Below are 27,749 nucleotides of genomic sequence, written 5' to 3' on the forward strand. Positions count from 1 at the left end.
TGATGATTTGAACTTGCCATACGGTGACCTAAACTTTTTTAAATCACAGTAAGGGGGTTTAAACAATATGCTTTATTAAGAACATGAAAATGTAAAATTTTAATTTTATATTTAAAATGAATTGTTTAATTAAATTTATTATTTTTAAAAATAACAAAAAGTTAACATTATTTAATATTAAAATAATGAAAAAAATTTAAAGTGTTATAGCTCCTTTATTACGCCCTCGGTAAACATTCTAAACCAAGTGCGCAACAATGACAGAATTTAGATAACCATCAAAATAGTATTATAATCTGCATAATATTGGAAGAGTCAACTCAAATGCTCTGAACAAGGATGAAGTGCACAAGGTATTGTAGATGTGCACACAATAAGTTTTGTGTATTCTTGAAATAATATCGGATCTTCTATTATCATTGTCACAAATGATATAATTATTGAATATACTTAAATATATAGTATGTATTTTTTATTCTGTTTTTAAAGTTACTTAACTTTAATTTTTTAATGTTTTACTTAATGAAATATTCTGTTTTGCAGGTGTTGTATTGAATCTTGACAGGCTATTAAATTTATTCAAGGAAAAGACAACCTTATTTTAAATATAAGTAAGTTGCTTTTTATTTTTTGTTGGTTTTAAATAATTATTTTAAATAATAGATTTCGTGAATACTTTAAATTGCAGTTAATAATTTTTATAATAATCAACAATAATCACTGAAACAGAGGGTATCTAATTAGTACATTGTGAAAGATCTTAAAAATCTTTCACAAATGTACTAATATGTGCTCATCTGTTCATCGATGTGTCCTTATCTGTTATTTTTTTCTAAATAAAAGGAGCTTATTTTTAATAAAAAGAAACATTTTTTTCTTGTAGTTGTTTGTTTTTATAATTTTACCTTTATTATCTCATAATGGTAGACATATTTTTCATGATGGTAGAGATATTTTTCATGTAGTAATAATAAAACTAGTAATGGTATGTCATGATGGTAGAGTTATTTTTCATATTTAACTATTATTCATGATGGTAGAGTTATTTTTCATGTTTAACTAGAAATATTTTAAATTTAGTTATTATTTTATTTCTTTGGTTTTACTTTGGTGCTCTACCAACGACCATAAGTTTACTTTATCTACTGTTAAAATATGGTTTTAACTTAGTAAACTTTAATTATTTAAACTTTACTATGTTGATTATTAGCTAATAGTTTAAAAAGAAATTACTTTGTCGCAGTTAAAGTAAGAATAATTTCATTTTTTAATCAAATTACAAAAAATTTGTTTGCACTGATAGCTTTTATGTTTTTGTTATTTTGTGAAATTGACTTTGTGAAAATGCCTTTCCTTTCAGATTTTGACTATTTTTAACAGCTCTGGATAAAACATCAGCAACAGGTAAATTGATTTGTAGTGCTAATATGTTTTAACTTCTTTTATCATGTAATAATTTTTTATTTTAGATATATCTTACAATGATTTTTAAGCATATTGCAGAACAAATAGAGAGCCTACATCTCATAAGGTGTGGGCTTAATTTTAGGGCAAAAGATTGCCCCTCCCCCCCATTTTTTTCTTCTTCTTCTAATATAGTGAGTGTGGATCTTGTAGAAAGTAAAGTATAAGGAGGGACAGTGGTGGGAAAAATATGCTGCATCTATAATTAGTATTTTTGTAGTTGGTTAAACTACCAATTGAAAAATTTTGTTAAACTTTTTTTTTGTAAATATGTACTTTTCTTTATATATTTTGTTTTGTTATTATGTATAAATATATTGATTTCCAGTTAATACATGTGGTGTATTTTTTCCTTTTTTTTTATTCGATTACTTTTTTTAGATTAATTAGATGAGGTGTTTGTTCGATATAGACATACAATTGAAAACTATTGAAAATTGTTATGTTTTGTTAATAAATGCGTAAATAAAAATATCTTTAATTTTACAAAGCTATTAGGCATTTTTTTGAAACCACAATCCGTAATGATTCGTATTTTATCTATGTGAACGAAATATCTAACATGTAAACTTCAAGATATGTAAATTTTTAAAAATTATACCAAATTTTACAGATTAACTTTTGCTTGAAAATTTCATTCCAGCAAATCTCCTTAATTTTTTGTTTTTGTCTATTAAACAGTGTTAAAAAATGATATTATAATATGCTAAAGTGGTTGAAGAGCCTCAACTTTGTTAGACTAGTACTAATATCCAATGCGTTGATAAATGGCGATACGCGCAACATCTACCGAAAACTTTTAAAGTTTTTTTAAATTAATTATAAAAGAATTTTTTTTTTTCAAAAGTATATTTTTTAAAAAGTAAACAAAAACAGTTTTTCAATATGTATATAGTTATTTTTTTACAGCTTACAAAAAAATATTGAAGTACGAAATAAGTATAGAAAAGGTCAGTATGGAATAGATGTACCAAGACCTGTATTTTACGAGTCATGACAGCAAGTAACTTATGTTTAAATAAGTACAAATAAGAAAAAATTACTTGCACACATGTACAAATGATGTTTAGCAAAAATAAAAGCATTTTTTAAATTTTATGCAAATCTTTTTCATTCGACCTTTTCTATACTTATTTACTTCAATATTTTTTAATACATGGCAGAAAAATAATTTATCTAAAAATTGCTTTTAGAGCAACAAAAAAAAAAAAAAAAAGAGGGTTCTAATAAGCTCTAAGTATGTACACTTTTTCTGCATACATTCGGCTTATTAAAACTCTGACCTGTTAATTTATTTTGAAAGAAAAATTTTGAATTTAAGATATTCCAACAAGACAGAAAAATCCTTAACTTGCTTAGATGCACAGATTTACCTAACTGATTAAATAAACACTCAACATAAGTGCATCTATCACAGATGGCAATTGCATGACATTTCTTCATGTGTTTTATGAAACTTAAGGCTAAAATAAAATATCTATAATTACACAAATATCTATAATAACAAGTGGGAGAGTGACAAATCATTGAAATCATTGATTCTCAAACTTTAAATTAATGAACTTAAATTTAAATTAATCTCACAAAAAGCAAGCAAGTCTGGTGAACTTTGCAAGACCACCTTCTTGCAAAGTTCACCAGACTTGCTTGCTTTTAAACAAGTTTTAAACTCTTTGCAAGAGTTTAAAACTTGCCTAAACTAATATTTAACGCTGTCTAGAATAGCTCCTGATATAAGCACCAACGAATAGTGTTTTCATTAAATGTATAGCAAATAGCTATTCTTTCAATGAATAATACTATCAATTAAAAGAAAAGTACTATTCGTTAAGTGAATAGTACTATTCGTTGAACAAATAGTACTATCTGTTGAACAAATAGTACTATTCGTTGAACAAATAGTACTATCTGTTGAACAAATAGTACTATTCGTCGAACAAATAGTACTATTCGTTGAACAAATAGTACTATTCGTTGAACAAATAGTACTATTCGTTGAACAAATAGTACTATTTGATCATTATGTATAAATGTGTATTCTACAAAAAGAGTGCTCGATGTTATTAAAGAGCAGAGCAATAATAAACTAATAAAAATATTTATCTAATTTTTTCAGAGTGTTTCTCTTTCTTTAGGTTTATTATGAAAAATGTCTAAATATCAAAAAATTCAAAGTAAAGGAAAAATATTTCACAGGAAGTTGGGGATTAATTAATTTTATAACTATTTAGGAAGTTCAATTTGCTTTAGGTTTAGTTTAATTTTCTACATTATTTTTTCAACAAATTAATTGGGAAAATCATTACTTGAAATTGGAATAATATCAGTAATGTCATTTGTTTTTATAATTTTAATTAAGGTACTTATAATTTTAATCAAGGTACTTATTTTCATATCTGCATTTAAAAACCAATTCAGTTTTTTTGTTAAATTTTCTTGGTCCTATCCAAGAAAATTTACTCAACCTAAATGGGTAATAGTTTCAAATATTTTTTTTAAACATAGGATACACTTTTTGGAAATATTACTATAGGCAGGTGCATTTTTTAAAATAAACTAGCTTAATTTAAAATTAATATTTTTCTTTTAGTTGTCAAATATATTTTTACAGCATAGTTTTTTTTTTAGCATTTTTTATGTTTAAAAGATTATTTGTAGTTGGAATAATATTTTTTCCATTTTCCCTTGGTTAAGCCAATATATTGTTTAGCAGGGTTATTTTGTGAGGAAACAATACATTTGTATACAATAATTTTTGATAAACATTTTTTATTCATAGGGTAATAATTTTTGCAATTATTATTTCCAGTATTTTTTTTTAAAGAAATTAATTTTTATTAATGAATTCAACAGTATTATTTCGATATTTGTAGTATTATTTTGATATTTTTTGTACAGCTGCAACTTACTTTCATAGTATTTCTATTTTATGCAATTTATTAGAAGATAGGGAAATGTTTATCTATTAATTTTAATAACTAATACATATATAACATTTTTCTAATATTTGTTGGAACATTTTTGAAGTGAAAAAAAGTGGGTTGAACCATATTATACTTCTATTTCTATTTTGCTTTTTTGTAACTTTTGTTTCTAAATATTTAAATTTGATTTTTTAAGACCATCTATACACATTTGGAAAAGTTCTGATGAAAAATATTTTTTTTAGAAGAGTTTTGATTTAGTCTATTGTTAATTGAAATAGTAATTTGTTTTAAAATTTTAGGGGGGTAATTTAAATATATATACAATAATTTATAATTTTCTTTATAAAATTATAAAAACAAATGGCCAAACTAAAATATTTCTAATTCTAAAGAATTCTTTTCACTATTAGTTTTATGAAAAACTTATGTATCTAATGTAACTTCCTGGTTGCAAATAACTAAAGTTATTATAAAATTAATTATAACAATTCTAAACTTCCTGTGAAATATTTTTTCTATAATTTGAATTTTTTGATATTCTTCCTGATGAACCTACAATATATACATAAACAATAATTTATAAAATAACAAAAACAAAAAAAAAATAAAAAAAAAAATACAGTTTATTTATTGTTGAAATGTTATACACATTAGATTGGTACAATGATTTCTTCGCTGATGGTGTCTTAGATATTAGCAATTTCTAAAAAAAATATATTTAAATGTGTCAAATAGGAGCTATGGTAAAAAGTTCAAAATTCACTTTAATATATACACAGTGTCCTGATACTTGACAAAATCAATACACACAGTATCTGTATACACAGTATACAGTACACTTAACCACAACACATACAAAGTAAATATTTATTATTTGATTTTGAAGTTTTTAAAATTAAAGTTAAGGTGAAAAAAAGAGAAGTACACTTTAAATGTAAACACACTATTAAAATGTTACATAGATGTGTCTATGGGTCTTGCCTGTCAATTTAGAAAGTTAGATCAAATTTCGCAGGTCATGCACAGGCATGACCTGTGAAATTTGATCTAACTTTCTAAATTGCTATAGCGATTTAACTTTCTAAATTGCTATAGCGATCTTTATATAATAATACGCTACTTAATAGTGTTATTAGTAGCGCTGTTAGTGACTCTTCCTGCGTTTTTTGACACGGAGATTTTTAGAGAGTTAAAAGCACGAAAAAATTACCGAACAGAACTTTGGGAAAAAAAGTCTTAGATATAAAAAACCTTTTTTATTATTTAGTTACATAAGTATTTTTACATTTATATTTTAAAATATTTTTTAATAATTAGTTCAAGATATCTAACCGAAGAAATATAGTACTTAAAATATAACTTAAAACCAACTAAAAAATTAACTAAATATAGTACTTAAATATTAAAGCCTTTCTTCGATAGAAAGTCTTTGTTTATTATTTACTTACTTGTTTGTATCATTATTTTTTTTAAATTATATAATTAGATATTTTTTGAAGAGAATGTTTGCTTAATTTTATTATGAGTTAAACTTGAGTGTTTAAAACAACTTACTAATCATAAACCTTTAATCAAATCACGTGACATAATATATGGGTAAAAAAAATTGTTGGTAACCAATCATTGACATTGTTTAGATCAAACACAGCAAACAAACCACATTTAGATCATACGCAGCAAACAAACCACATGATAAAAAAAAAAGAAAAGAAACCCTTATACTGTCGATTTTCGATTTAGTTAAAAAATAAATATTTGGGGCATTGAAAAAAGAAGTCATTCATCTATGTGTGGTAGTGTGGTACTAATTGTTAGTGTAGTTTTTGTACATTATTATTCACGATATAATGACAAACAACAGATTCTCCACCATTTATGTTAGAACTGTGATAACATTTTTATCATTTGATAAATAATGAAACACCTGCGAACAGCGGACTCACGTTTATTGTGCATTGTTTAATGAGTATTTATTTTGTGAATTGTGATACAACAAAAACAAAATGAGTAATGAAACAATTCTAGATTTTTTTTAAAAATCTACAAGTTCTAATTCCAATAATGGTAAATAAATTACCTATTTTAATTAAGTAATTTATTATAACTGTTGAAAATGTTTTAGAAATGTAATTATTATTTTAGGATTGACCGATGTTAACGTATTTCAGCAAGAGCCAGAATGTTCCACGTCAGTGTCTACTAATGAGCAATCAAGTATACATGCATGATACATTATTCTAACATATATTTATATGTGAGTAACAACATTATTTGTTGTCTAAAATTTCAATTTTTTTTTTTTAGAATCGATCAATGTTAAAGTAATTCAGCAAGAGCCAGAATGTTCCATACCAATGTCTATTTATGAGCATCCAGGTAAAATAAAATTACTTATAAAAATGCAGGCTTCGGCAGGAATGGCGGGCTATGGCCCATGCCCGTCTCTGCACCCGTCTAAGTCAGTTTAGACAAGCCAAAAAAGCCTGTCTCAAAAATAAATTTTGGGTAAAAAATAAGGTGAATTTTATGATGTTTTTTTATTTATGTACTCTTTTAAAACTTCTCTTATGACATAATTTTAATATGGATAGCAAAATCCATGTTATAATTTTTTATATTCAAATGTAAAATTTAAACAATTTAAATAATATAACTAAATCATACAGTTTTTCAAACGACGATAACTGATTGATATAATATCGAATTACCGTATTATATCGAGTATAATATCGAATCGATATAATATCGAGTTACCGTATTATGTTATAAATTTAATAATTATTTGATTAAAAAAGGGAAATATACGCATTTGATGCACAAGAATTAAGATTTTATTTTGGGTTTTTGGTATTTATAATAATAACAATAATAAAAAAATTATCCATGTGATCTTTTTTTCGATAAACTAGTTTGTCTTACTTTAAAGACATTTAAATTATTTCCCTGTTAACTTCCGCGTTAACTTAATGGTTTTTCTTAACGAGACGGCAGCTTATTTAATATGCAATTGTATAACTCGTTATTAAAAATGAAATATCTCATTAAAAATCAACAGACGGCTAATCAATTTTTATAGAATAATATAAATAGTGTGTCTGCTTTGTAGTTATCAAGTTATTCAAGTTATCCAGTCATTCAAGTTTTCGAGTTTTTCAGTAAAGATAGTAATGGCATCTTCTGGTAGAAGAGTTACACTAACAACATTTTTAAGTTGGGGTAAAGATGGAGTCTGTGGAAAAGAAACCGAGGTGGAGAATGGAACAATTTTTGTTGTGAAGATATGGTGTAAAGTTTGCATTCAGTATAAAAAAGAATAATGCTTATATTGTATATAATACATGCTTATATTGTATAAGAATTATTTAATACATGTTTATATTGTATAAGAAGTAATGGAAGCCCGGTATCTTAAAAAATTAATAGTACTTCTAAATAAAAACTTTTTATTAATTTTATTTAGAGAAATTTGATTTCAAATTTTTTTATTTACGTATCAGATTAACTATTTCCGATCAGGATAGGCTTAGGTAAAGCGAAGTTATAAAAATTATAAAACAAATTATAAACAGTTTAAGTGAGTTTTTAGTTTTCACGCCCAATAGAATGCATAAGTATATAAACAATTGAATTAAAACATTAACATTAGTTACCAAACAATTCTTAAACTATCGAACTCATTCATTTAAGGTTTAAAAAAAAAAGATTTCAAACTATTTGTGGCTATAGCTTAAAAAAGTCGCAGTTAGATTTTGAAAATTTTATCATTCTATAAGATTTTTATTCACTAGAAACGAAGGAACTAAAGAAGCACGATATACTAAAATATACTAAAATAAACTTTGGTAAAAAAATATACTAATAATATACTAAAATAGACTTTGGTAAAAAAACACGTCAGGATGCTTAAATAAGGAAACGTGATGAAACGCCATGGTTGTTTCTATGATTTTTTCCGTCGTTTTCAAGTTTATTGGTTTGCCTATATCTGGAATAAAGAAAAAAAAATGAACATGAAACTAAATAAAGTTCACTCAAATAACAAATCTAAATAAAAGCAACCATAAAACAACTAACCCGCGTGAAACAAAAATAGCTCTGAGCAAATAAAAAACTTTGAAAAACAATTATTGAAACTTGAAAACTATCCAACTCATTTACTTTTATTAATAAAAGATTTTTTTCTAATTAGCTCTCAAACAATTGGCTCTCTAAGTTATTATTTTAGTTCAATTCACAAAATATTTCATATTCAATGACATTTTCATTCAAAAATAGAAGATAAATTTATAAACTTTAAAAAAAAAAAAAATTTAAAGTTGTAAAAGCCTGTGCGAGATCATCGAGACGGGCGGCCCTCCTAGCCCGCAAAGTCTATTTGTGACGGGCTTTTCATAGCCCGTGCAGTTTTTACTCCTGCCGAAGCCTGAAAATGTCTAAAGAAAATATGGTTTTATAATAAATGCCTGTGATAATAAGCATTTATTATAAAACCATTTTTTGAGGTACAAATTATTTATGTTTTTAATTTGCTGTTGCATGCATTTTTGAGTTTAGTTATATATTATAGCTTTACCTAGAAGTTGAGGTTTAGATAAACCATTTGTATTCAATTTATTTGATAATTAAAATAATACATTAACTATGTATACATTTCAGTAAAAAATTTGCCTCATCATGATGATCCTGTTACTAACTTACCTAATAATGGCCTTGAACTTAAAGGAAGAGTAAACTGTGGTCCATTTCAACCTAAATTACAAATTTTTCCAAGAAAAACCTTTGGAAATAAAAACCATTCTTTCCACCAACAATATTATGAAGAGTAAACCGTGGTCCATTTCAACCTAAATTACAAATTTTTCCAAGAACAACCTTTGAAAATAAAGACCATTCTTTCCACCAACATTATTATGAAGAATTTCCTTGGTCAGAATATAGCCGCAGTAAAAAATGATTATTTGGCCATTATCTCTGCAATCCAAAAGATCTGCGACACAACTAAAATTCCAGATGCTAGATTAAAGTCAAGAGGTTTACTGATGCAATTACAAACAATTGAATTCATTTTTGCACTTAATATGCTACATCCTCTTTTATTACTCATTGTTAAAGTTAATTCGTATCTCCAGGCTGAGGATTTAGTTCGATTAAATTCTTTAAATATGATCAAATCACTAAAACTGAGCATATCTCAATTAAGATCAGATGATAACTTATTTAAAAAAATTTATAATCAGACAGTTGAGTGTTGTACAGAAACTGGAGTGATCATTTCTCAAGTAAAAAAAAGAAAAATTTCGTTTAAAATTGATCAAGCATCAGAAAATCAATATTTGTCATGTATGAAAGAAGAAATGAAAGTTACGAGTTTTAATGTTGTTTCAGATGACTTGTTAAATGGTTTAAATAATTGTTTCAATCAGGAAACATTACAACTTATACTTGCTGTTACAAATATATTAAAACTTGAGCCATCTCAAGAAGATTTATTGTATTTGAATAATGTATTTGGAATTAATAGTGAGCAAATTCAAGTTGAAATTATGTTACTTAAAAGTATACCTAATATACCATCTGGAACCACTTCTAAAATACTTCATCAATCAATTGATTTTCTAAATTCAAATATTAGAACTTGCATTTTTTCTTCACTTCTATAAAGCCATAGTACTTTTTACCACTATTCCGGTAACAAACAAGTAAAAACAAAACTTCGCAGCACTATGACTCTAAAAAGACTTGACACTTTAATGTTTCTATTCATAGAACAACAGATGACAACAGATATTAATTATGATGAAGTTATCAAAGAAATTTAAAGTGATGATACCAACAAAATGACATTTAGAATTATAATATATATTATAATATATATTATAATTTATATTACGACCATTATAATATATATTACGACCATTTGTAATTATAAAAATTTCATATTGTTAACTATTTATCTAATATAAGAAATATTGTTTTTTATTCCTAATAAAAAAGGAAAACTGACTTAATTATTATTAGATAATAATGATAAAGCTTATTAAAAAATTTGGGGTCATATCCCAAAACCGAAATCTAATTTTTTTTAGGGGGTGATGGGGTGCAGGAACCTACTCCCCCTGAATATGCTACTGTTGTGCACGGCCTGGGAATAAGGTCTGGACACGCCTATGAATTGTTAAATTAATTTTACTTGTTATATTGTTAAATGCAGTTCATCTATGAATGAAACAAGAACCTTGAATGGATTGTAAATGAGCAAAAAAACTACAATTTCGAACACCTTTATTCTTATTTACTAATATCTCAAACAAAATCAATTTAAAAGAATTAAAAATTCATTCTTTTACTATCATCTACAAACTATGATTGCTACATTTTTTTAATGTATATATTTTATATCAATAATGCTTATTATTAGTCATATTATATTTAATAATTGTTGTGACTTGTTTGACCAGACTTCTGTATAAGCGACACCATACTTGTTAATCATTAATTTGTTATTATAAGTTATTATTATACTTATAATTACTGTAGACATTATTGTATTACACTATCATATACACAGTATACATATATATACAGTAGGATTTCGTTAACTTGGAGCCTGGATAAGTCGGACTTTTATACATACCGAAAGCTTCGCTTAACTCAGACATTCATTAAATCAGACAAAATATATATACCCATTCAAAGTCCGAGTTAACGGGATTCTACTGCGTGTGTATATATATACACACACACACACGCATACATATATATACATATAGATATATATATATATATATATATATATATATATATATATATATATATATATATATATATATATATATATATATATATATATTATCATAATATATTATTTTTTTATTCATTAATTTTTTAAATAAACTATCATTACAAATATATTGATTACTCTTGTTATTAATAATCTTGTTATTTTATTATTTTTATTGCTATCATTATTTTTCTAAATGATTATAAAAGTAAAACAATGTTGTTTTATAGTTATACACAATTTTATATATTGCATTATTTTAAAATGATATCATTTTTTTTTTTTGTGTGTGTGTAATATTACTTTAAAACTTGTTTACATCTTAGGATAATAATATAAAGTTAAATAAAAGTTTCTGTCTAAAAATAATTTGTCTTGAATTTTATTTTGAATTATGACAAGTGGAGCTAAACTTTAAACCTTTATATTATTGAAGAAACTGAAAAGAAAAATTAAAATTCAAAAAGCAAACTTATTGAAAAAAACTAGTAAGTTTTGATGCAAAAAAAAAAAATTAAAAGATTTATCGTGGGAATAGTTTTACCCATCAATTTCAATATTTATTTTGCTACGTTTCTTACATTTATGGTTTCCTAAATACACTTTGTCTTGCTAAAGCACAAAATTTTATTCAACCTAATTTTAATCAATATAGAAAATAAATTCCAAACATTTTAAGTTAAAGAATTAACAAAAAATTTTATATAAAGAGAATAAGAAAAAGAGTATAAGTTTTGCACTTAGCACTTAATTAAAAAAACTTTTTTTCACAAAAAAAACAAAAAACTTTTAATTAAAAAAGTTACAATTTTTTAAGGAAAAATAAAAAAACATTTCTACTGGTACAACTTTTAATAAACTTCTTGGTTTTAAAACCCTAATAACTTTTGAGGAATATAATTTTTGACAAATAAATTTTGGAAAGTATAATACTTTCCTAAATTTGTTTGTCAAAAATTATGTACTTAAAACTGTTATCTGTTTTTTCTTTGGCAACTTTAATATTGAGTTCTTAAATATCAAAAACAACATTCATCTTTTTACTACTTCTCTTTGCTAAATTGCAACTTAGATGCAATAATGGTGCAGTGGTATGCTAAATTACAACTTAATGTTAAGTGTAGGCTAAATTACAACTTCAATGCGGTAGTGCTGTAGTGGTAGAGCACTCGCTTCATTAGCAAGAGGTTCTGAGTTCGATCTCCACCACATCCCTGGAAGTACCGTGCTCAACTTGTTTCTCCATGCAGCAGTCTTATTCCTCAAGGTTTGTGTTTTGGAGTTATAGAGTTGAGAGAGGGTTAATCCACAATTAAGTAGCTCCTTGTCTGTAGTGGCCTTCTCAGCCTTGGGGAAGTGAATTAACATAAAAAAAAAGAAAAAGAAAAATAAAGAGTCATGAAAAAGAAATAGTTGATATTTTTGGCATCAAGATTTGACTTACTAAAAGCTTTGACATTAGAAAGAAATTGTAAAGCTTTAAATTTTTTTTGTTTCACATAACTGCAACATAATCATTAACAAATACGGCTTTTCATGTCCAGATTTTTATCACATAGCCTGACCATGATAATGAAATAATATGACAATGGATCAAAATGATAAAAAATGGAGCCCTTTGTTACGGCTTAGGGTTTATTAATAGTAATGAACCAATTACTTGGACTATTAAATAGTGCACTGAGTACTTTCAATGCTTTGAGTCAAGTTCTTTAACAAATTTAAAAATAACCAAAGTAACAAAAACTATAAAAAACACAAAAAACCATCGTCATCATTTGTAAGAATTCACTAATTTATTGAGAAACTAGGTTTGAATCCAGACTATTCTTTTATGTGTTTTCATTTAGCACCACTTCAGTCTATCACTCTCTTTGTTCTATATTGCTCTCCTTCATCTCAAGACAGCACTTTATTCGATGTTATTTCTAATCAAATTGACAAAGCTCTCATTCCTTAACCATCAACCAATATTGTTGTTGTCGGTGACTTAAATACTCATCACACTGGATGGCTTGGCACTAGTGTCAGTGACTCAGCAGGCATAAAGGCCCACAACTTTTGCCTTTCTCAATCTCTAACCCAAATTGTCAACTTTCCAACTTGCTTTCCAGATAACAAAGAAATCATTTACCTTCTCTACTCGACTTATGTCTTGTTTCTGATCCTAATCAGTGCTCAGTCTCTCTACATTCACCCTTAGGTGCTTCTTTTGTCTTCCTGCTGATAAATGTGCTTCTTACATAACTTCTTGGATTTAGACTGGCATAGCACCTTTTTCTCCCTCTCAACGATTCCAAGTCAAGCCTCACTCTTTTCCGTAGTTTTTCTCACATTGCGCTGCTGCAATTTCTAATCGAAACCATTACTTCCACATCTATCAGCAAAACAATTCTCCAGAAAGTAGACGTCTGTTTACTATTGCAAAACTGTTTACTATGTCACAAAATCTCGTATTTCATCTCAAAAATTAGGCTTTCATGACTTCTGGGGAATTTTTAACAGTGTCAATAATAAGGGCAAATCTGTTATTCCACCTTGTATGGTTCAGTTTGCATGGGACTTACAATGTCTGGTGAACTTTAATTCAGATAAAATCCAATTTTTTTCAGCCAATCATTATCGCAATAATTTAGATCTTCCTATATTTATGAATAGTAATGTGCTCGATGAGTCATCTACCCTTCATCTTCTAGGATTACTTCTGATCTTTCTTGGAAACCATATCAAATCCATTGCAAAATTAGCATCTGCTAAGGTTGCATCTCTTTATCATGCTCGACACTTTCCTACTCCAGATTCTATTCTTTATCTCTATAAAACTCAAATCCGTCCTTGTATGGAATACTGTTGCCGTATCTGGGGCGGATCTTTCAATGATGCCCTTTCTCTTTTAGACAAGGTGCAAAAACGCATTGTAAACATAGTTGGACCTGCTCTTGTAGCCAACCTCCAAACAGAATCACACCGTCGTAATGTTGCTTCTCTTTATCTTTTCTAAAAATTCTATAATCAGGCTTGGACAGATTTTATTTTTTGACAACTTGACCACGACCTGTTTAGATCTTTAGAAGATTTTTAAATGCGCTTAAAAAATAGATGCTGGCTAAACTAGGAAGAAAATTAAAAAAATAATAATAATGAAAAAAGAAAACATTCCTTGCAAAAAAAAAATATGCACTAAATAAAATAAACTACTTAAAAATATATCTTTTGAAATGTTTTGTTCAAGTTATGCAAAACGCTATTACAAATTACTTCTAATGATTGTTTAATAAATGAACAAATTTTATTTAAATTGTTAAAAAGTGTTATATAAATTATTTCTAATTTGTGTAAACTTTTTTTTTCTCCTAAAAGTTGCACAAAAAAAGTTGTTTTAAAAAAATTCTGTAGTCTATTTAAAATAGTAATTTTTAATCATTTCAGTTGGTCAAGTTAAAAAAAAAGCTTTAAGCAATTTTTTGTACAAATAGAAACAAAAAAAATGAAGTATTTAAATCATTCCATTGCAACGGAAGATTTAATTTAACTTATTCATAATTTAAAGTAACTTAAATAAATATCTTTCAAAATTTTTTTAGAAAGACATGGAAAAATAGTTTCAAACAAATTGTTAAATTTAAATTTATCATACAAAAAATATTAATGGCACCTATGCAATAAACAAGTGGCAGATTGCAAGAGCTCTTTCTCAAGCTTTATTAGTGGCAGTGAAAAGTATTTTATAAAAGTGCATTCCATTCTTAAAACCAATTTTGGATGCAACAATGCTACTTAGCACTAATACCACTGCGGCTGTTTGTTTAAACCTTGTGTGTGTGTATATATATATATATATATATATATATATATATATATATATATATATATATATATATATATATATATATATACATAAAGAAATTTTTTTGACTTGGGTCAATTATTTTCTGAGATATGACCTTTCGAAGTTATGACCTTTTCACTTGACCTTGGTTATTTAAAATGTCATAACTTTTTTGCTAAGGAATTATACTTAGGAAGTTGATTTTAGTGGCAAACAGAAGCTCTTGCACAGACGAACAACTTTGTTTCTACCAAAAAGTGATAAGTTCAATAGAAAAAATGTTATTGGTTATTTGGTTATTTTTGGTACCCTGGTGGATGGCAAAGGTCAAAAGTCATAATTTTTTTTTACACATTGCTTTTTCTATTGTGGATGCTACCTGCTGACTAGTAACTACTCTTAAGGTTTTATATTGTTTTTTCTCATGGTGTTGGAAAGGATCATAATAATAGGGTTGTTTCATCTTTAACTCTTTTAATTGCGCTTGAAATGCCATTTTTAATCTTAATTTAATTTGAAAGTAGGTAAAAACTCCTTCCTAAGTTGTCTTTTGACGACTATTTCAATGGAAATGAATTGATTATTTTAATATAAATATATATAGCTTTAAGCCTCATATAATTTAATACTGACTTAGTATGTATATATAGAACTAGTAATTAAATTACAACCTAGAAAATAAAAGGAAAAAAAGAAATAATTAATAATATATATCTACAGTAGGCTATTTACAGAAAATGACCTCAAAATACCGCATTTGTGAGGCTGATAAATATTAAATTTTTAGAACCTACTTAAACTTTAATATTAATCCCAAAGCTGTTTATGGGAATCCCAAAAAGATTTTTTCATGGGACATCCACAATAGAAAAAGCAATGTGTAAAAAAAATATATATGACCTTTAACACCAAAATCTACTTTCTAAGTATAATAGCAAAAAAGTTATGACATTTTAAATAACCAAGGTCAAGTGAAAAGGTCAAAACTTTAAAAGGTCATGATTAAGCTCAGAAAATAATTGAACTAAGTCAAAAAAATTTGCATGTTTTTCTTCTGTCCATATGCCCAACATGTAAGCCAATTTTCATAAAAATCTGAGTCGTGATGTTGGATGGGCGGTTTTACTTGACGTAGAATGCTCCTATATTGGGGTTTAAATTATAAACTTTTTAAAGTTAGTTTGTTTCTCTAAGAAAACATTCAGTAAGATTTTTGAAGTTTTCTAAAATAAAATTTTAAAAATCCTATTGAATTAAATCCAAGTGAGAAACTTTATTGTAATTAAACTTTAAATGAATGAGTCTATTATAATTGATTTTTAATTGTTTAAGAGTTACATTACTTAAATTTCAATGAATAAGTATTTATTACTGCTTACAATAAATAAAATTAATTTAAGTAATTATATTAATTTATCCATTATACATTTTTTGTATTTAAATTTTTAAAGCAATAACTATGTTTAATTTCTATTGATGAATTATGCAATTGTATGTTAAACAATTTGCTTTTCAAATAAAAAAAAAATTATATCAACACAGAAATAAACACTACATAAGGCATGAAAAAGTATTGTCTAATTATCAATTTAATTGCCTAGATAAATTTTCTTTATTATGCAACAGTTCTTATTTTATAAAAGTTCAAGATTTTAAATCTATCAAGTACAAAAAATCTGAGCTTAACAACCACAAAAATGGAACACATGTTTTTTTTGCAATACATTTGCATATATTTTAATAATATTGGTTCTCGTGTCCGAACTTCAGAATCAAGGTCAGCATTCGCCAATGTCAATTTAATTGCTGACCTAAAAGTGTTTGAGGTCTTCAAAAAATCACAGACCTCATTTCTATGTTTTATGATAACCCCTTTGTGTCAAATTATTTTTGCCGACCTCTAACAGTTTAAGGTTAGCAATTTATTGCCTGCCTCATTTTTCCTAATTTCAAGGGCTTCATGTTTGTGGAACTTATAATAATTTTCAATTTATTAAAGAGAACAATAATACGAACTGAGGTTGTTTGAAAAAACTGTTCAATTTCATTTTCTATTGCATACATAATAACGTTACAACATATTTAAGTAGAGTTTTTAGCATTTATCTAAAAATATAAAAGTACAATTAAATTATATTATAAAAAAATATTGCATATTCAATGCTAAAAAATGTAAAAAAAATGTAGAGTTATTGAAAATACATCATAAAAAGTAAATTTTATAAGTATTTTAATTTAACAGAATAACTACACAATAAACAATATATTTATCTTTTTTATAAAAAAACAAAACAATTATTTTCTTGAGCTTTCTTTTGCCATGTTAACTGACTTACATGGGCATGGAGAAGGTGCAGGGGATAGTCCATCATTCTCTATTTAAACAATAATTAAACTTATTTAAAACAAAAAATAATAATTACTTTGCTTTCAAATTCTTCTAAAGCTGTAACAGATATATCTTGACCTGCATTTTTGTTTACAGCAAAGCTCATCCATCTTGCAACAATATCAGCAGATTCAAGCTTGTAGGTTTTACAAAGCTCACATACTATAATAAACCCAAAATTAAATAGTTCACAAAATTATCATTGCATGAAAGATTAGTAATACTTACATAAAAGACATACAAAAAATTATTTAAAAAAAAAAAGAATTGGACAAAAAGATCTGTCCTTCTACTTCTATATTTTATTTACCACTAGATTTAAAATGAAATATTTAACTAAATGAAAAAACAGCAAAATGTGTGAGTAGTTAAATTAAATTTATGTGTATATAAATAAAAGACAAATGACATTTTATAAAAATAAATAAAAGTTCAATGAAATAAATTTTTAATTAAGTAACGTGTATGATATATATTTATAACGAAATAAAGGGCCAATAAATAAACATGTTAAAACAAAGACAACTCTATAAGATTAACATGCTAAAAATAAAGATAAATGTTTAAGCTAAACATGCTGAAAAAAGTCAAACAAAGTATTGTTTAAACTATTATTATCACTGGTCAGCTAACCCATAAACTAGCTGGTGAGAGTGTCAGTTTATTAAAAAATAGTAAGAATTAAAGTAGGATCAGTTAATGTATGCATGTGAGAGGGAAATGAAAAAATCCAAAGATAATAAAAAATCCTAAAATAGAAAAGAAGAGAGAACGGGATGCTGACATACCTAAATGAAACCTGTTAAAAATAGAATCATGTTAGTGGAATTAGGATGGGCTATAAATAGAAAAGAAAGATTATAAAATATACAGAACCTCAAAGAAAATAATCTTATATTGCTTTTCTAATCACAAAACATCAAATGAGCAGAAAGCGTTGTGTAAAATTGCTATAAATTAGCTAGCTTAAACAGCTTTTATTTAAAAATGAATAAATATAAAAGTGTTACAAAAAAGAAAAAAATCACAGAAAAGATAGTAACAAATTTAGGGTTGGGTAATATCAAAGCTTTATTTTATTCCTCTGCTCTTTGATAAAACATTTGAAACTTTCTCAAAAGAATACAAATTTGGTTTACATGACAAATTTTAGGAAGATAGTTTATAAAATATTAAAAAAGAATAAGTAATAAATGAGAACAAACTTAGTAGTCAAGTTCAGATTGGGCATCATCGAGATAATAACATCTCTAAAAACTTTTTAATAATTTATTAAAACTAAATTTAGTTATTACAAATTATTTTAAGAAATGTAACTTAATTTAGTTAAAATAGAAATACCCTATTTCAACTAAATTAAGTTACATTTATAACGCTGGATATTCTTGTTTACTATAAGTAAGTTAAAATAGAAATATCCAACGTTGCATGTTGGGCAAATAAACAACAAAAAATAAGACAAAAAACCTTAGTGAATAAAGAATGTAAAATCAAGTTGTCAATAAATGGGTACAAAATTAAAACAAACAATATTTTTAATATGATGCTTCGATGGTGATTTTTAGGATATTTTATTTGATTTACACATTTAGTTAGCACAATAAGACTAAAAAAATTTAAAAAAATTATAACTAAAATTTTTTTTAAAATTACACTCGTACACTTTTCTAATACAGCTAGATTTCCTTCAATGTCAATTCCAAAATCACCAAACTCAGATTCTAGCTCTTTTTCTAAATTTTCGTCCATTGTAATGTTTCGCGCACAAAATTTTCGACAACTGCGATAAAAGCATAAAAATTAACGACGATACTGAGACGAAGACGTATATCGTCGTTATCACAACAAATATCAATCCGCCACGATCAGTGGCGGGTTGATATTTGTTGTGATTAAGTTGTGGCACATTAACCTCCAGAAACATTTTTTTTATCGAAAATCACACTCGTGATAAATATATTTTATCAATCTTTTTATGTGCATATCATAACTTTTAAGAACATCTAAGACACTAGATCTAAAGTTTGAGTTTGTTAAGTTAACTTTGGTTAACAAGTATCGTTAAAAAACATGAAACATTTAATATTGCAGTAGAATCCCGTTATCTCGGAGCCTGCATAAGCTGTACTTTTACGTTATAAGTAAGCAATTGTTAAATAATGCATAAAGTTTAATAGAACTTTATAGAGTATTAAACAATAAGCAATACATAGTATATAAAGCTAATAGAAACTAATAAACACCTTATAACTTGTTCAATAATGATTGCTATACATTAGGAGTTTTTATTGATCTTTCAAAAGCATTCAATACAGCTAACCATGACATACTAAAATATAGTTTCTAATACTTATAAAGAAACTATAGTTTCTTTATAAGTATGTCATGGTTAACTATATCTAATGCTTTTGACAGATCAATAAAAAATCCTAATGAATGGCAATCATTATTGAACCCATTGGATATATAATTTACTAGTTCAATTACTGCATGATCCGTTGAGTGATTTTTCAAACCCTAATTGTTTATTATAGAGTATATTGTCCTCAGTTAAATAATTAAAAAGTCTAATATTTGTATTTGTATATTTTTGTATTTGTATATTTATTCAGTCATCAATACTTGTTATTAACAAATTTATTGAAATCATGCACAGTGAACACAGTTCACGGCAAGAATTTATCTAAAATGCATAAATTTTTTGACGGCTAGTTTAAAGGCATGGCTCCTTATTCTAAAACTATACTTAGATCTTCGATACGCTGGTGTAGTTTGTGGCGCCGCAAAATTGGTTGAATTAATTCCATTAACTATTTTGTAATGCTGTATAAGGTCCATACGCGTGTGGCGGATTTCAAGGGTAGTCAAAGTAGGCCGTGTTAAACGTTCCTCATACTATAGGTGACTTATTGACTTAAGTTAAGGGGTAAACAGATTCTATCTGTTGACCAGCCTCGCACCCCTTCGTCATCTATTAGGCTGGCGCAGATGTATTTTTAATACATTGTTTCCAGTTTAGGATGTTGAATGCTGGATCTTCTTGACTCAATGCATGGGTTTGCTTGTGTCACTGTTTTTATGACTAGGCAAATCATTCTATTTTCTCCTTATGAGGGTACAACTCTATAACTCAGTTTTATGGTTCTGAGGCCGGCTGGTAGTCAGGTTTCTTGAACTCTGTGGTAGCTCTCAGAGAGGCTGATTCCATTAACAGCTGAAAAATATCAAAGTATTAACAGTGCCATGTTGCGCATGGATGGTGTCCCTGTTTGTACTTTTGGTGTGCATTGCGGAGGCCACATTTGGAGTCCTTTGTTACGGCTTAGGGTTTATTAGTAGTAATGAGGCAATTGCTTGGGCTATTAAACGGTGTTCTGAGTACTATCTATGCTTTGAGTCAAGTTCTTCAATCTAATTCAATAATGAATAAAGTACCAAAAACTATAAAACACAAAAAACCATCATCATCACCAAGTTCTCTAAACCTATCATTCACTAATATTCGTGGTCTTCGAAGTAACTTTTCTTCTGTTGAGTCTTATCTCTTGCAAAGTTCACCAGACCTACTTGCTCTTTGTGAGACTAATTTGAGTTCGGCTGTCTCATCTTGTGATCTTAGTGTTGATGGTTATCTTCCTCTGATTCGTAAAGACTCCAATAGTCACATGCTTGGCCTGGGCATTTACATTCGTAAGAATTCACCTGTTTGTCGTGAAACTAGGTTTGAATCCGCAGACTATTCTTTTATGTGCTTTCGTTTAGCACCACTTCACTCTATTGCCTTTCTCTTTGTTCTATATCGCTCTCCTTCATCTCAAGACTGCACTCTTTTTGATGTTATTTCTGATCATATTGACCAAGCCCTCTCTCTTTATCCATCAGCTAATATAGTTGTTGTCGGTGACTTTAATGCTCACCACTCTGAATGGCTTGGCTTTAGTGTCAGTGACTCTGCAGGCATTAAAGCCCACAACTTTTGCCTTTCTCAATCCCTAACTCAAATAGTCAACTTTCCTACTCGCTTTCCTGACAACCCTAATCATTTACCTTCTCTACTCGACTTATGTCTTGTTTCTGATCCTAGTCAGTGCTCAGTTTCTCCACATTAATTCTTAGGTGCTTCTGATCACAGTTTGATCTCTTTAAAACTAATATCTCATTCTTCTTGATCACCTGAATACCCCTATTATCGAACCTCTTACAACTACAGTAAAGCTAACCGGGATTCTTTCCGTGATTTTCTTCGTGATGGCCCTTGGGTAGAAATCTTTGAACTTCCTGTCGACAAATGTGCTTCTTACATAACTTCGTGGATTCAGGCTGGCATGGAATCTTTTATTCCCTCTCGACGATTCCAGGTCAAGCCTCACTCTCCTCCATGGTTTTCCTCACACTGTGCTGCTGCGATTGCCAATCGAAACCATTACTTCCATATTTATCAGCAAAACAATTCTCCAGAAAACAGACGTCTGTTTATTACTGCTAGAAACAACTGTAAAAAGGTTTTGTCTAACGCCAAAACCCGCTATTCTCAGGTCATGAAATCTCGTATCTCATCTCAAAAATTAGGCTCTCGTGACTTCTGGAGAATCTTTAATAATATCAATAATAAGGGCAAATCTATAATTCCACCTCTCTTGTATGGTTCAGACTTTGTCACCTCACCTAAAGACAAAGCCGAACTGTTTGCTAAAAACTTTTCATCAATATCATCTCTTGATTCCACTAATTGCGTTCTACCTAATAATGCCAACAAACAGGTTGATCCATTGCTTGACATTCATATCACTCCAGCATCTGTATCTAAAGTGATTTCCTGCCTAGACTCTTCTACAGCTTGTGGCCCAGACAACATACCTGTTATTGTCTTGCAGAAGTGTTCTCCGGAGCTGTCGTCTATACTCTTAAAACTATTCAACAAGTGCTTATCTTGTTTTCCAGCCTGCTGGAAAGCCGCATCTGTTATCCCTATCTTCAAAAATTCTGGGGAGCGCTCTGATTCGTCTAACTACCGTCCCATAAGTCTTCTTCCTATCATAAGCAAGGTTTTTGAATCTTTAATTAACAAACACTTAATTTCTCATCTTGAATCTAATAACTTACTTTCTGACCATCAATATGGATTTCGATCTTCTCGTTCTACAGCTAATTTGCTAACAGTAATAACTGACAGGTTTTATCGTGCATTAGATGAAGGTGGAGAAGTTAAGGCCATCGCTCTTGACTTTGCAAAAGCGTTTGATAAAGTTTGGCATGCTGGTCTTCTCCATAAGCTTTCTTCTTATGGTGTATCCGGCAACATCTTTAAGATCATTGAGTCCTTCCTTTCCAATCGTAGCATAAAAGTTGTCCTCGATTGACAACACTCTTCTTCTTATTCTGTAACTTCAGGGGTTCCTCAAGGTTCTATCCTTGTCCCTATACTCTTTTTAATTTACATTAACGATCTTCCAGATATTCTCACATCTAAGGTGGCATTGTTTGCTGATGATACTACCATTTATTCTTGTCGTGATAAGAAACCAACACCCTCTGATTGCTTGGAGAGGGCATTTGAGCTTGAAAAGGATCTCACTTCTGCTACAGCATGGGGCTCACAGTGGCTGGTGAACTTTAATTCAGATAAAACTCAATTTTTTTCAGCCAATCGTTGTCGCAATAATTTAGATCTTCCTATATATATGAACTAGGATTAACTCTTACTTCCAATCTTTCTTGGAAACCATATATCAAATCGGTTGCAAAATTAGCATCTGCTAAGGTTGCATCTCTTTATCGAGCTCGCCACTTTCTTACTTTGGATTCTATTCTCTATCTTTATAAATCTCAAATCCGGCCTTGTATGGAATACTGTTGCCATATCTGGGGCGGATCTTCTAATGATGCCCTTTCTCTTTTAGACAAAGTGCAAAAACGCATTGTAAACATAGTTGGACCTGCTCTTGCAGCCAACCTTCAACCATTATCACATCGTCGTAATGTTGCTTCTCTTTCTCTTTTCTACAAATACTATAATGGGCACTGCTCTAAAGAGCTAGCGTCTCTTGTGCTATCTACTAAAATTCATTCTTGTGTTACTCGTCATTCAATTAAGTGTCATCCTTTTTCTGTGACTGTTCCTAAGTGCTCCAAAAACGCTTATTCATCTAGTTTTTTTCCTCGAACATCAGTTCTTTGGAATTCGCTTCCTTCATCTTGCTTTCCTGATTCATATAATTTGCAATCTTTTAAATCGTCCGTCAATCGTTATCTTGCTCTACAATCTTCATCTTTTCTCTTACAGTAACTTCCAACTTTATTAGTTCATTAGTGGCTGCTTGCAGCCTTGTTGGAAGCGAAGATGTTTAAAAAAAAAAAAAAAAAAAGTGTTCCTTATATTATAGGTGACTTATTGACTGATCCATTTTGTGATACGAAGAGCCGCCGCCGGCATGCCGATGCCGGTCCTCTGTAAAACCTGATGTGGCTTGCTGCCGTTGCAAAAACGCTGAAGGTCCGCAATGCTATTTTTTGCTACGTTGCCGCTGCCGGCAGAAGAGCGGCAAAACGCTTAGTTGTCAAAGCGTTTTTAAAATGGCATGCCACCATCCGTAAGTATATCGCGGTACGCTGTAGTTTTATCAACACAAAGCCAGAGCTTGCGTACACCGTGATTTAAAACAAACGCCGTGGTTCAAAACAAGCGTCTATAACAGGTAATCGCGTTTTACGGAACCGATAAATGTGCTAAGATTTTGTGCATGTTGCGGGAGGGGGGTGGTTGAGTACGATATAAAATTCTTTGTAGGGTAAATTTTATTATTATTGATAATCACATTGTTACATTTTAATAACAATAACAATAAATTAATATTCAATAAAAATAATATAAACCTTTTTAACTTAAAAAGGTTTATATTATTGTTTGTTTATACTATTACTGTCATAATTAATAATTTTATAATGTTGCTTTTTTTAGATAAAATGAGTGAAAAGTTAAATTGTAAGACTTTTAATAATTTTATTTTGAAATTTATTTGTTGATTTTTGAATGAACTATTATCAGTAGTAATAATATTACTATTAGTGTAAAATTATTAATAGGGTGTTTTCAATAGTACGGTGCTTACCCCAACCCCATACACCCTGACTCAAAAATCAACCTCTCGTATTTGTTCTAGAAGGAAATAACTTTTATAACGCATACTTGCATATAAAAACAGCAATTACAACAACAAAAAAATACTCTTTCAAAGATGAGTTATTAATATTATGGCAGTAAAGGTGGAGGTTGGGTGACCCCTCTAGCCTACCAAATACGCCTTAAGGGTGTTAATGTGTAGGCTATTCTTACATCAATCTATTGACACTAAGTTTTTTATATATATGAGTTGACAAAGTTATAATAATTTTAGTTAAAAAAAAATTTATTTTGACCACAGTTTTATCAACAAATCCATATATCTAAAAATCGGTAATTAAAACGTCATAACTTTTTGTGGAATCTTTCAATTTTAATAATTTTTTCACTTTTAAAATAGTCAATTGAAGCTCTTTATAATGATATATAACAACCTAGAGTTTAATCAATAAAAAAATTTTATGTAGCATACCTATCTATGAGCTTCGACATACTATGATCTATTTAAGGTCTATACAGTATATAGTATTGATACGCTGGAAAATAAGGTAATTGTTTTATAACAAAGTTTTATAGTTATAAATTAGCTGATTATAGATACTAAATATTTTAAAAGTATCAAATAATACAAACTCTTACTATATTTTATTTAAAATTAATAATTAAAGTTATAATTTTGTGGTAGTTAAAAACATATGATTATTGTGGTATAAATTTAAATGTTTGTTTCAAATAAAATATTTTAATATATATTGGTAACTTGAAGTATTATTTATTTAAATATTCACAAAAAATGTTATATTTATAAGATATATATTTATAATTTAACTGTATATAAATGCATATATATATATATATACATATATATATATATATATATATATATATATATATATATATATATATATATATATATATATATATATATATATATATATATATATATATAGAGAATTTATATCTCGTTAGTCGATGTCCATAAAAAAGGCAGGGTATAACTATTTTTAAATATACTTTGATATAATAATTTTATTATATCAAAATATATTTAAATACTAAAACAACTACAATAAAAATAATAGCAAGTATTATTTTATTGTAATTGTTTTATTTAATATAGAGTTTTTGGTCAAAACAACGCAGAAAATAGCTCACGCGGATCATCTTACAAATAAATTAGGCAATGTTTTCATCACAGAATTAATATACTGAGAGTGTGTATATCTTGCCCTTATGTAAATAGCAATGATTTTAAATTAAACTATGAAAGGTTTCAAACAATATCTGACTCAGGCAGTAATTCTTCAATTTGGTATATTGGCAGGGTTTATAATTTTTAATACATATCTGATCTTTTTACTTGGAAGATACATTTTTTTCTTGCTGTGTAGTTAACAACTATTCTTTGTAACTGTTTCATTGATTCATTTTTTTCTTTATGAGCTTGATATTTGTTTGAGTTATTATTTTGGTTCATTCAAATCACATAACCTAATGTTTATATTTAGCTTTGATTCTTAGAAGCTTTTTAATGAAATCCTGCAGTACTAATTGGTGAAGAAAAGTATAACAACAGCAAAAAGAAAAACAGGAAAGTGCTGTGTGCTGTATACATTAAGTGTATATTAAATCAAGAAATTTTATTCAGTTCAAAAGATCTTCTTTACAATAAACATTAAAATATCTAATTTTTTATTGTGTAATAATTTTTTTTTTTAGTTTAAAAAAATACAGACAAAAGTATTTATTCAAAGAAAATCTTTTTTTTTTTTTGCAACTTTTTGTATAAAAGTATTTAGTTTAATAAATCTTAGGTTATTGATCAGAATGTTGAATGTATAATGAATGAGGTGTTTCAGTATTTTGAAGCAGTGTTGTTGAGTTTGTTGTTGTTGTCTCAAGCAGCTGCACTTTATTCTAAAGTTATGTAATAATCATTGATACCTGTTTAAGAAGCCATAATTCTTCTTTTACATTCATTTTTCTTTTTTACAAGGTCTCTAGGGGTTTTATGCATGTATGTTTGTATGTATGAATCAGTTTTGTTTTAGTAGTAATGATTAAAAAATACATCATAATTCAAGTTCTGGAAAGTTAATCTACTGTTTAATCATTTAAAATCTAAATTGTATGAAATAAAAAGAATGTATGACAACTTATGTAATGTATGACAACTTATGTTGTCATACATTACATTAATGTATGACAACTTATGTATTATGAATGTATGACAACTTATGTAACGATGCTTAAATTTTTGAAGTAGAAAAAAATAATTTGGTGCTTAACTTTTAAAGCAGATGAGAGGAAATCTAAGGAAATTCAGCTACAAGTTTGCGTTTTTTTCTATTTTTGTAAACCTTCATAAAAACTCAGTATGTGGAAGAATGCTTGTGATTTAATATTATACTTCTGATTACTATTATAGTTTTTCAGGTTTAGATTTTTTCTAATTGTGATGTGCACATATTATTTATACTTATGTCACCTCAAGGGTTATGTTCATCATTGTTAAAAAACTGCTCGGATTGCAACTAGGTACTAAAGTAACTTTTTCAAATACTATTTATCTTTTCATTATATGATTGCATATTTTATTTTGAAAATAGGTTTAGTAGTTTTACATTAAAAAAAAATTTGACCTTATTTAAAATCCTCAACCATATTGGAAAAGAGAGAATCAGTATGCCAGGAAGTCTTTTTTAAGGTAATTTATACCATCCAAATTTAACTGTTTTTTTAAGGCAAATTTAACTGTAATTTTGAGGGTCTTATTATATTGAATAATATTTTCATTTTAAAAAAAATAACATGTTTGATATTACAGTTAGTTAAAGATGACGGCCCTGTGTTTTACTTTAAAAAATGCAGGTGTCAGGTAATATGTGTATTACTTTACTTTTATATTGTTTTTTTTAAGATATTTCCACCGCTATTTAATTAACTATGCTTTTGTTTTTTTAAATATGGTATTAAGGTTAACATTATATTGGTTTTATCTACATTTTGTTGAATCTAGATTCACTCATGCCGTGGAGTTACTTGCTATCAACTCGCTATTTGATATAAGCCCTTCTAAAGGTGTCTTTAAAGACTGAAAAGGTTAGTTTGTTATGTTTATTCTAATATCTCTTAACCGGTTGATTTCTATATTGCGATTAATATATCAGTGTCTTCTTTCAGAGCTACATTAAAAATCTGCAGACCGCAACGTGAAGCTATTTTCGTTTAACGTTATT

The 27,749-nt window shown here is 27.8% G+C and overlaps 1 protein-coding gene across 2 annotated transcripts in view; it reads right to left on the bottom strand.

Moving 5' to 3' along the window:
* The window catches only part of LOC100205360 (DNA polymerase alpha subunit B), a 35,315-nt gene extending 16,125 nt beyond the window's left edge, over positions 1-19,190 (bottom strand). For both annotated transcript variants that reach the window (XR_010640878.1, XM_065805880.1), the window contains exons 1-3: positions 19,052-19,190; positions 17,425-17,552; positions 5,012-5,094 (exon numbers count right to left, since the gene is read on the bottom strand). Coding sequence is in view for 1 of the 2 variants with exons in the window: in XM_065805880.1 (XP_065661952.1) it covers positions 5,012-5,094; positions 17,425-17,552; positions 19,052-19,139 (299 nt within the window). In the remaining variant the exon portion in view is untranslated. The remainder of the gene's footprint in view (positions 1-5,011; positions 5,095-17,424; positions 17,553-19,051) is intronic.
* Positions 19,191-27,749: the final 8,559 nt, after the last annotated feature.

This window comes from Hydra vulgaris, chromosome 09 (genome assembly GCF_038396675.1).
Source record: "Hydra vulgaris chromosome 09, alternate assembly HydraT2T_AEP".
Classification (NCBI taxonomy): domain Eukaryota; kingdom Metazoa; phylum Cnidaria; class Hydrozoa; order Anthoathecata; family Hydridae; genus Hydra; species Hydra vulgaris.